A 12,329-nucleotide genomic window follows, 5' to 3' on the forward strand; every position below is an offset into this window, starting at 1 on the left:
AATAACTTGAACTTAATTCTGCTCAATATTAATTTTCTCCCGTTGTAAAAAGCAGTAAATTATATATTTCGATTAGCTGCTACTGGTAATCAGAAGAAAAATGATAATCTGTAAATATTTCTATAAATATATGAAATTGTGGTGTCGGTCAAATAGGAAAATACTCCTGTAGAAGTATTGAACAGTAAAAACAAAAACAGTCATTACATCAGTGCTTCATTTTATTTTTAACATGTTCTTCTTCACAAATACTAAAAAGGTGTTTTGCAGTATGTTAAAGATCAGCAGTTGGTCAACTTTATACAAAAAGCAAAATGTGCTTTTAATGTTTTTCACTTCATTTTTCTTGTTCGGTGGAAAAATCCAGTCTGTCTTGGGCTTGAACAAGTGCGTTGAAATCTGCCTGAATGTCTGAGAATGTCTGCATTCTCTTCAAAACACGGTTCACTTTTTCTGGCCAATTTGTGGGGTGTGACATAACTTGTCTTGACAGCTGCATCTCTGGATGTGCAAAGTTTAGCAAGAAGTCCTTGTTGATTTTGCAGCTTAGCTAGCAAAGCATCCGACTCCCTCGCGCGCTCTTCATCAGACATCTTCTTGTATTTGTCCTCGTGTTTGGTCACGTAGTGGCGATTCAAACTGTAATCCTTGAACACAGCGGCCAGTGTGGGGCAAACTAAGCTCACGGCTTTACCTTTGACTTCTGTACATAAATATTTAGCAGTCCATGTCTTGTTGAAAACGTGGCATTCGGTATCAACTTTTCCTTTTTACCGTGAGCTGACATTCTGAGGGCTAGCTGGCCAGCATCAGTTGTAGCTGTACCCATGCATGTGCGTCCTTACGTCAATTAAAAAAAAAAAAAGGCACGCTTTTCAAAATAAAAGCAACACAGTTTTATTGCGTGCACAGCATAAATACTTTTTTATTTATGTTCTAATTTACGATTGACCTCACAGGGCCGGACATGGATGCCCTAAGGGCTGGATGTGGCCCGCAGGCCGTAATGCCCAGATCTGATTTAAACCAGATCTGGCTGGCCACCCCGTTCTCTTAAAGAATGATTGGCTATCTGCCCAGTGAGAGGTGGGACATTAGATTGAACAAACTGTTTGGAGGTACAGTTTCTTTTTGATGACTTAAAGAAAGAAGTATGGAAGCTTTGAATTCTATTTGTGTGTCGCTCTGTTGTGTTGTGATTGGTAAGTCACTTTGGATAAAAGTATCAGCTAAAGGAACTTAATGTAATGGAAAAAAATGAGAAAATTAAAAACGGGAATGTGAGAAACAGTCGTTTTTTCATGTAACTGTCTAGTGAATTTGAAGCAAACTTTTGAAATGGTGCAAAATATAAAAAGAAAATTGGTGCTTCCATCAACTGTTTTGAGGCAAATACACAAGGCTACGCTAAGTGTATAAGTATAGGCTTAAGTATGAGCTGGCTGCCTTTGCCATGTAAGAGAAAAATGGACAGAGGTCCTTTGAATTTTGGTTTTTCGTGTGTTATGAGAATATCCAGCAAGACACCAACAGTGGAAACAGCTTCTTCTTCTCTAAGAGCAGAAACTTCTCATCAGTCATGAGTTAAATGTTCGCTACGTCAGCACCTCAACAAGCAAAGTTTTTTTTTGTTAATTGTGCCTTTCCATCAACCTTTCCTGACACATTAAAATCCACATTAAAATATGGATCTTGATGGAAACACCACTAGAAAGATCCTGTTCCATTAGTAATTAAGGTGGATATGAATAATGGGAAATGAATGCTACTCTGACATTCTGACCTGTGCATATGAGTGCACGTGCTCACGGACTGTGGATCGCAGAAATTGTTTTGTGATCCAAGAAGAAAAAAAAGTTTTCTGCTCAGAAGAAAAAGGTGACAGCAGTTTCTTCCTCGGTGGTGGATGCTTTGACTGTTTTTAAGAAGAGGGCGCTCAATGAGTTCAGCGGGAGGAGGAGGAGGATGGAGGAATGTTCCAGAATGCTGATACTGGGGACAGATTATACACACACACACACACACACACACAAAACAAACTTGAGCCAACACTCATCCACTCTCTTGCTTTTCCTCCTTCTCTCTCTTTCTCTCCAAACTCCAAAAGCACTCACACTTTACACACACACACACACACACACACACACACACACACACACACACACACACACACTCAGTGATCCGGGTGGAATCAAAGGGTATTAGCTGTGCGGTGTTCAGTTCCCCCGGTCCTTTCCCAGCATTCTCCACAGCTGTACGATTACACAGGTGTTTGGCAAAAACACACTGTTAGAGACCGCAGAGGGGCGGAGTGTGTGTGTGTGTGTTTGAGTGAGACAGAAAAAAATGAATATGCATGTGTGGTAGCATGCGTTTAGTGTGTGTCTGCTTGCACCGCTTCCCCGCAGGAGTGTGTGCTTTTGTGTGTATGTGTGTGTGTTTATACCATTAATTCCTCCCAGTGACTCAGCCCTGCTATTTCCTTGACCACCAACATCATCACATTTTAAATTCACTCCAGCCATTTTTTTCTTCCAGTCAGTCTCACAGTCCTCATTCATGTCTGTACTTTCCTGAGAAACATAATCAGTGTGTTCTGTGTGCTGGAGACTATATATATATTTATATATATATGGGCCAAAGACCTTTTGGGGCATCTCCCGCTGACATCACCAGTCCTGTCCCATTCTCTACTGTCTACTATCAACATGCTGATGGCTAGCAAGCCTTATGTTTACCATGTTCACTATCTTAGCTTAGCTAGCATTCTCACATTTTCTCACTGGAATAACAAGTGCATCGGAGGCTGATGGGAGTGTCGCTATTTTGCAGAAATTTGGTCATTAACCAAAAGAAATGGACAAATAAACAAACTGACCCGATGATGGTGACGAACAAAAAGTTGAAGGATCATCAAGTTGAAATTAATCCTGTAAGGGACATGAACTCGTGAACCAAATCTCATGACAGTCGTGAGAATTCATCCTCTGGGGACCATGAATGTTCAGACCCTTCTCATTCCCAGGTCACCACACCCCTCAGTGTCTGTTGGAGATGCATCAGGTTTTCAACTAAGTCCAAACAAAATACATTTGTGGTAAAATGAGCTGCTCAGAGCAAGTGGACGTAGTGCAAAGAGGGAAAATGTCCACAGATGGAGGACGTTCTGGTGGATGGATGGGTCAAAGACAGGACTTTACCCCATGAGACCAGGATTTATGTCCCATGTGAAACCAAAGACATCATTGACCTACTTTAATTTATGTAATTTAACTTAAGTAGAACTTAAGTTATGTCACAAATGTGAGATAAGTAGGTGATTTACATATGTGATGTTATCAATGTACTTACATATGTAAACATACTTATTTTAACCCAAGACATGATCTTTTCCTTTGGTGCCTAAACCAAACCAAACTGTGACGGTTTCACAATGTCAGCCATGTGTTAGAAAGGTGAGATGGCGAGTAATAATCATTCTCAGGCAAGAAGTTATAAAGTGTTATCAGTCTTTTTTTGTGAGCATGTTTGTGGGCTTGTTTTTGCAATGGCCCTCAGGCAGATATGCACTGTGTAAATCAAACATAGTCTAAACATGTACATATCATATCTGTGGATTGAGATTTGACTGAAGTATGTGAAGGAGTGAGATTTTTGACACAAATCCAAGTCACCAAGTACAATAGCTATCTTCCCATTGTCCTTAGGACACCGACATGCACCTGTCTCCCTCACCTCAGTGTCTATGCATCCCATCTCTCCCTCTGCAAACCCTGATCGACCCTCCTGTGCCCTCCTGAAGAGGTGCGCCGCAAAGTGTGAAAACCTCTGACCTAAAGTGAGAGAAAGTCTTGGGTTACTTGAACAACTTAACTTTTTTACTTTAAATGCTTAGAATTTATACTCATGTAGTAAGAAACTATCCTCGTTTATGCCACATCGTATAAGCTGGGCATCATTTGTGCACTGTTTCATGTCAGCTATGCACAGCACAGTATGGGGGAAGTATGTCCCCCATGCTCCCTCCTTCCCGGCTCATTATGTAATAACTTCTATGTATCAAGGATGATTTTTGCAGCTCACTTGTGACCCAGATGTGACAGACATTCTGTGTTTCTTTTAGAACATAACTATGTGTTCCTGCTCTGGTTCAAGGTTAAAACACTCAGACTAAACCAGGATATGTTGTTTGACAGTTATGTAACTTTCTCCTACATTCACACGTTGATAATGAATGAGAAGCAGCGAGTAGTTGACAGTTCAGCTTGGCTTATTGTCAAATCAAAAGATGAGTTCGGGTCATGAAGCCCTTTAAACAAGTGGAGGGATTAAAGAAATCAAGAAAGTCAAATATCTGAAATCATGTGTTTACAGTTCAGTGGTATCAGCCACACAGAAGAGCTCACAGGCCTTGACATTCCAACAGATTAACTACTCCCTGAATTTTCTTTGTCTTTTGTCCTTCTCTCCTCTTTCGTTCATTCTGTATCTTCTTTCAGGACTGTCCTCAGTAATAAAATTGTCAAATGGTAAATGGATTAAAACAACCTGTCTTTATTTTTTAATCCTTAAAGCAGCATTCAGTGATTTTTTTTTTCTTTTCTTTTTCTGCCATTTGGGTGCAGTGGAACGAGCAATAAACACAACACTGACATATTGTCACCTTATAAAACTGTAATGGCTCACTCATGGCCGCATTAGTATCCCATGGCAGCCCTGTTTGTGTCCACTACTCACTCTCCTTCTAGCTTTAATTTGGTCTCCACCCATTACTGAGAGGAATGTCTGACTCCTCGCCGCTAACATGCTGGACAGGTAGCATCATCTGGACGTAATGCAAAAGACAAAAGCAGGTGGATGTGCCCGTTTGACGTGACGCAGGAGACAGTGTTCGACCATGAGATCATGAGCATGATTTCTTTTTTCTTAAAACAATGTGAGCTGATTATCCTCTCAGTCCACGGTTTGTTTGGCTGCACTGCAGACAAATGGACCACTTGCCCTTCTGTTGTATTCCTGACAGAGCGAGTGATCATGGCATGTTTCCTGCTCTCAGCGCTTCATACATGTGTCATTTCCAGCTCACCTCTGGAGCCTGTATTGTTCAAACACACCTGTTACTATCACTAACCACAGAAGTCACAACCAGGCCGTCAGCCACGACTGAGATCTTTAGAACTTTACACATTTCGTTAAAGTATTTTTCTCACCATGAAGATATACTGAGCAGTTTTAGTAGCCTAAACTTGATGACTGTACAGCTGTAGTGTCCTCATCCTACATCAAACCTCTCATATAGATTGTTTTGTAATGCACTGACAAATGACTTATTCAGTCATTTGGGTGACATCTTAGACTGATTTCTTTTGAGACAGCCAATGGCTTCACTTAGTTGCTGTGATCATCAGATTATGCAGACAGACGATACACCACATCAACATTTAGTCACCTGTTACTGTGCCAGCATTATATGAACAAACTTTAGGATGCAGAAATAACCAGAACACATCGTTCTCCTTGCAGCATCCATGTCCTCCTGGTTTGATTTAATCATAAACAAGACTGTTATTGTTTGTAATGACTCATAGTGACAATATTAACATTCCTCATTCACTTCATGTCTTTTTTTGTGAGGACTTGGGGACCTTGTTTGACCCTCTGCAGGGCCACATTATTATTAGTTAATAATACACAACCCAGCAGTTTGTACTTTATGGTACAGTTTTCCCTGATGAATTTGCAGTTAATCAACATGCCAAAACAACAACAGCAATAACAATTGACACACAGGGAAAGTGGGGCTTTTTGGGGACCCTGGGGGGTTTGGGGTCTGGGGACAGTTTCCTGCTTTGCATGAGCGGTAATCAGCCCTGGGGTCAGCCTGTATACATGTGTGTCTGTCAGGTGTGGTTTGGCTTCAAAAAGTGGATTAACAGAGTTGTGGTGTGTTCACTGTCTACCTCATGTCTGACAAGATCGTCCCGTCAGCACTTTTAGCATAAACTGTTGATTAAATTCACCTCAGATCAGGAACGTAAGGCAGATTAAACATGCTTGCACCTCCGTGTTTTGTAACATCGAGTGGATCTGTGCTCTCTGCTGCTTTCTGTATAAGCTGTTACATGGCTTTCAGTTTGTTTGAGAGTGACAGGCTGTGAAGGGCCAACAGGCAGGGCCACTTCACACAGCAACAAATAAGCCTTTATGTCGAACCTGCACCTGTGTGTTTTTGCTTGCTTTTCCTCTGTGAAAGAAACCTGCACATGCAGGGTGTAATTTGCAGAAATAGGCCAGTCATTTTATACCTGCAGGCTGTGGGCTGCACAAAAAAAAAAAAAAAAAAAGTACGGCAAAGTATTTCCACAGAGCTGGGTTTTGGTGCTGTTGTGGTTTAAGCGGTGACCCATAGGGGGTTACCATGCAGGTCAAGTGCTGCACTTGTTTCACTGTACTTTTCAGTCTAACCAAGAAAAAACGCATAAACTGTCCAGATAAAACACAAGAAGAAAGATGGATTCATTGATAGACATATTTAGAGATGTCAAACAATGGATGAATGGAAAAGTAGCCATCTAAATTAATAAAAAAGATATATAGGTGAACAAATAAACATGCTGATATAATCAGATAATAAACACAATCAAGTTAATACACGTAACACATAAATTAACATTAAGGTTTTAAAATAAATAATAAAAAAGTTTGATTTTGTCTCGGGTTCAAGCAGCACTACAGTTCCCTCGAGAGGGAAAAAAAAATACCTTTTCCAACCCCAAGTAGCCCAATTAACCCAGTCCAAAAGCAACCAGCCAATCGCCGCACCAATCAGCCAATCAATCAAATCCACAAACCAATTTTTCTTTCAAATCTATTTATTTTTCCTGCAGATTTTCCGCTCTCTCCTGCAGCAGCAGCAGCAGCAGCTCGGCGCTCGGCGCGGTGGTGTTAGACGAGAATGTAAGCTAGGTGGCCGCACGAACACATTTATCACACCGAGGCTGTGCCAGACGCACATGGGATCCGTCCTGCGTACCTGGGGATCTTCAGCACCCGCAGCCGAGCGGAGGGGACCCTCAGCCCGCTCAGGAGCAGCGCTCACCCTGCCTGACACAACACACACCACCACACACACACAGACACACACACTAAACAAGCAGCACGCATTTCAGAGGTGATCTTTTCCTCCCTGAGAGCTTCGCGGAGACTCAGCGTGTTATTTATTTCTATCGTGTGTGAGCCTGACAGTCAGCCGCGGCGGACGAACTGCGTCTTAGCGCGGAGAGGTCGGACTTCTTGGGCTGGGGAAAACACACCAAAACAGTCGCGAAAAGACTCCCGTCCTGTCGCCCCCCGTCTTTTATTTCCTGTCAGTTTTTTTTTTCTTCTTGCGATTTATTTCCTGCTGCCAAACCAGGAACCCGGGACTGAGCCCCTGCTCCGAGGATGAGAGAAAACTAGATTTGTGATCGAGGCTTTGAGGTTGTTTTATTGGATTTATTTCGCTGTGGAGGAAAAGAGATTCGGGAGCGGAGCGGTGCGCAAAAAGCCGAGGTCTTCCTCCTCTCTTCTCTCCTCTCCCTCCCTCTATCTCTCCATCTATCAATCTGTCTACCTATCCTCTTCTATCTATCTATCTCTCCATTTGTTTCCATGTTTTTAGGTCCGTGCGATTTTGCTAAAATGCATCATCAACAGCGGATGGCAGCTTTGGGAACAGACAAGGAACTGAGTGACTTACTGGATTTCAGCGCGGTAAGGAAATCCATCTTCTTCTCCTACTTAATATGAATGTTAGGACTTGTATCATGACAGAACAAGCCGTAGAAGAAACTAAACGCGTCCTGTAGGCTTCATACTGTTTACATTTTTAACGTATGAGTTGCACCGAACGTAACCTGCATATTTTAGCCTTCACTCAACTATTTGCACAAAACTTGTGTGTGTATGTAGAGTAACTTGCATAGAACTCAGTGCATATTGTTGGTTTTTGTAATTTCTTTTTTTTGTTTGTGTGTGTGTGTGTGTGTGTGTGTGTGTGTGCGTGTGTGTGTGTGCAGAGAATTGTGATGCTGCATTAGTAATTTTGTTGTCTTATAGATGCGAAACAGCGATTTGAAAATGTTCCCAACATCCATGGTAGTATATCTCATTTTAAGTCCTTTTCTCCTTCATGTGTAGCCTGATTTTTTGCCCATGATAGGGGTTAAGAAAATGTTTCTTTTCGTCTGTGTGAGTTGATAGGCTGCTCCATGCACTCTGCACCGGGCTGTGCAGAGTATTTCAGATGCAAAAGGCTCGATGTTGAATCATGAACCTGTATGACAGACTGACAGACAGACAGACAGACAGACAGCCGAAAAGAGACAAACGTGTCTCACTGTCACCACAGATTGAATGTTCCTGCAGCAGGCTGTTAAATGCCCAAACTCATGACTCCGTTTAAAAGTTTGCGTTTTTGTTAAAGGACAGCCTGTGTTGTGAACTTGACGGACAGGAAACAGTGTCCCCGCTCTCGGCCATGTTTTCCCTGCGCCTCTCCTCCTCTGGGAGCAACTTTGGTCTGAAGAGGAGGAGAAAGAAAAAAAGAAAAAAGAAAAAAAAAAAGAAAAATCAGAAACACCCCAAAATGAAGAGGGAAAAAAAAGGAAACGTAGAGAGACATCATGAACATAATATCAAAATATCAGCACGACAGGAATGAGGCTAATCATGCTGCATGAGATGCAAATGTAGGTGAGAACATCATTCCATTTATTTTTTTTTTTGCATCAGTGTGAGTTCCTGCAAGAATGTGACTGCAATAAACAAATTAGATCAGATGAGGCCTGCGTGCACAGTGTGAGTGACCTGAGTGCTCTTGATATATTTTATAGGAGGCATATAGTCTGACATCAGGACATCAGTCATAAAAGACCAGTGATGCTGCAGGAGAGTCAAAAATAAGAGATTTAAACCCCATAAATGAACCTCTTAATCTGTGTTGGAATGTTAATGCAATAAGCAAATATGATAAAATCACAGCTGAGGCCTGCATACACACTGTAGCTGACTATGTAGGAATGCTACACAAATAGTTTCTAAATTCGAAAGCTATTATAAGAGCAGTATAATCTACACCATAATTTCCCATGATTGCACTATAGTGATTTTTTAATATTAAAGAACGCCATACTGTCATACAGTATGTGTCCACTCATTGAACCATGAACACGATAATCTCTGAATGCTGTAGGAATATTAAAGGACAGTTATTATGAGATTTTCAACAAAGGCCATACAGTAAGTTCACTGTTATGTCAGCCCTGAGATCCACAGACATGTGACATCCCTCTATAGCAATAATATGATATGTAAAAACATGTGCTGTCATGGCTAGTTAGGCCTGTGTATACCATAAATGCATTGTTAAAGTCTCTATAGAGGAATTATAGGTGACAAAAGTCCAATAAAATCGCTGCAAAGTCATCATTTAGTGCACCGTGAATTCTCTCAAGCCTCCATAACAACATTATAGGAATATTACAGGAAGGTTACAGCGATATTTATCCAAAAAGCCTTACAGTAAGACAGTTAAATTCATAACTGAGTCCCACAGACTTATGTGACAAATGTCCATGTAAGAATTTTGTAGGAATATTTTTAAACTGTTGCAGTAAAATGGGATCAGTCAATCCATTAGTGAGGACCAGGATAACAAACCTCTGCTGGAATATTGATCCAAGCTGTATACTTTATATATACAGTAAGACTAAACACTGTGAAAGTGCTGTATTAATATTATAGGTGGCAAAAATACCATCAAGTCCAATTAAATCACCACAAACTCCTCATGAATGGCACTAAAAAATATTGGAAGATTAGAACTGTGGACAAAAGTGCAACAAAATCATTATTTAGTAGTGCAGACATGCTGTTGAGTCCCTGAGGTATATCACAGGAATATTATAGATATTTCTCCTGTGTTTCATTTTTGACAGGTTTTCAAAAATGTCAATCAACCTGTCTTAAATTCTATTTCTTGAAAACACGTTGAAACAAAGGAGGGCAGCAGCAGCCAGAGTGTGTCTCGTCTCATTATAAACGCAGGCCGCTCGCATTAATTTATGCGATCATCTGTCTTTGCACGCCTACAAACTGACACCAGCAGCTCAAAGAGCCTCGACTGGGATATCGATAGACCCGCTGATAATCAGAATTAGATCTTTTAGTTCGCAAACATTTGTTTTCTCTTTATTTGTCGCAGCCGTTAGGGAGATGGAGTGCACGAGCAAACCTCATTATCCAACACACACACTAACAGGCCCCACAGGCTGCATTAAGAACAATGACAGATCAAGTATCTGTTGTTTTAGTCAGGCTTCATTTGCTAATATAGTGGTCAGTTCAAAAGAAAAGAAAAATTCCCTCAAATCCTGAAAAGCTTTTAGCATCTGAAAGTCTGAAGCTCAGAGTGTGTTCACGATCACTGAGATTTCACCATCAAACACGGCGACACACTGACCTGATGTTTATCCAGAGAGGTTATCTATCGGGGTCAGATGTCTCACTCTGATAATGTGAACTGTTCTGTGGTGAGGCTTCCCACAGTAGCTCGTATTGTTAAACAGCAGGAATCAGTATTCAGCTTCAGTCTGTGTCTTAACGTGGGCTTGATTCTCCTGTAGATCTGTAGAGCAGATGGTAACTAGTCCTGATGATTATCTCGTATGTTTAAGTCAGATATGAAGTAGATATGAAGTGTTTCATTCCAAACTGAGCCATCAAACATTTGGCAAAAGTGCCACTTTTCAATGAAAATGCCTTTCGAATAAAGGTGAGCGGGTGATTTATTTCATCCTGTGTATTTTTCACGGATGCTCAGCGAGGAATTTGATCTCCTCCTGCTTCCCAAAAACGTTCCCACAGTGTTTTTGGACGATGAACTCTTCATATCTGTTTTCAGCTCTGAGCTCTGTCTGTGTGATCATTGGGGCTGGGTATCGAACCTACATACACTTTGATTGCAGACCAAACTGTGCCCATAGTGTTGAAAACACTAAAGAGGTGTGGACTCAAGTCACGACATGGACTACAGTCAGAATCTGATGACTTTAGACTCGACTTTTTAAATAAAAAACAAACAAACAAACAAACTTGGAACTCAACTTTGACCTTCACACCAATGGCGGGTGACTTCAGACTCCGAATGACTTAATATTCTCATCACGGCTAAAAATTAAAGATGACAAATTTAAAAAAAGTGTTTTTCAGATATACTTCAAATCAGTGTGACTGTGCTTGTCAGAACTGACCAGCAGACAGACAACAGACGACACTTCAGATGATCACAGTCGCGTGTTCAGACTGCTGTGGTCCATCAAAAAACAAATGTCAGCATGCAACACATTTGGCTCGGAAATGACTAATGATGAGTGTGACTGATCGGTTTGATATTAAATGTGATAAAGTTTATTGAAAATGAGAATTTGAACATGTATTCATTCATCCTGTAGGTTATAATGCTGGCTGTTTAGATTTTTTGAATGGTCTTAGTTGAGGTGAAGGGCACACACTGACACTGACTTCAGGTTTAAACACAAAGTAAAGGACTTGGACCTGGTTTGACTTGAATTAGGACTCGACTTGGGACTTACCTGTATTGATTTGGGGCCTGACTTGATGTTTACCAGTATTTCCATGGAAGCTGACTTGGGTCTTGACTTGGGACTTGGTTTGGTTTGCTTGTCCTCGGGCTTGACTAGGACTTATTTGTCTCCCCATGAAACTTGAGACTTAACCTGTCTTGACGTTGGATTTGTTAGTCTTGATTTGGAACTTGTTGGACTTGACGTGGGATGTACCTGTCTCGACTCGACATGTGACTACCTATCTTGACCTGGAACTTGACTCAGGCCTGTGGGACTGTCCCATGGGACTTGACCTGTCTTGAGTTAAGACTTAACCAGGTCTTGACTTGGGACTTGACAGCAAAGATTTGCAACTTGCAGAACAGTGACTTTGTCCCACCTCTGCAGGAATCACATCCTTGTCAGATTGATGATGTTGTTTAGTTCCTCTTGATGTTCCTGATTTCAATCCTAATCTTGTCAATTTTAGACTGCAAACTTGTGTTTTAAAAATATTTTACATTTGAGAACTTTGTTAAACGAGAAGCACATTTATGTTTCTTTAAGAAAGATGTAGAAAAGAATCTATCATTTTGGTATTGATGCTAAAAGAAAATGGAATGACACCCAGCCCCAGTGATGATGGACCTTTAGTTTTCTTGGTAAATATCCACAGAGAGTTTCCTTCCAAAACAGCATATCTAATATTTTAAAAGCAGAAAA

At 41.0% G+C, this 12,329-nt stretch overlaps 1 protein-coding gene across 14 annotated transcripts in view; it reads left to right on the top strand.

Moving 5' to 3' along the window:
* The first annotated feature begins 6,888 nt into the window (after positions 1-6,888).
* The window catches only part of tcf4 (transcription factor 4), a 224,107-nt gene continuing 218,666 nt past the window's right edge, over positions 6,889-12,329 (top strand). For 6 of the 14 annotated variants that reach the window (XM_076758147.1, XM_076758143.1, XM_076758149.1 and 3 more), the window contains exons 1-2: positions 6,889-7,752; positions 8,098-8,136. In XM_076758147.1, coding sequence (XP_076614262.1) covers positions 7,651-7,752; positions 8,098-8,136 — 141 coding nt within the window. In that variant the 5' untranslated portion in view covers positions 6,889-7,650. Of the gene's footprint in view, positions 8,024-8,057; positions 8,137-12,329 lie in introns of all 14 variants that reach the window. The other 8 variants (XM_076758145.1, XM_076758154.1, XM_076758150.1 and 5 more) reach the window with 8 other exon arrangements.

This window comes from Chaetodon auriga, chromosome 19 (genome assembly GCF_051107435.1).
Source record: "Chaetodon auriga isolate fChaAug3 chromosome 19, fChaAug3.hap1, whole genome shotgun sequence".
Lineage (NCBI taxonomy): Eukaryota > Metazoa > Chordata > Actinopteri > Chaetodontiformes > Chaetodontidae > Chaetodon > Chaetodon auriga.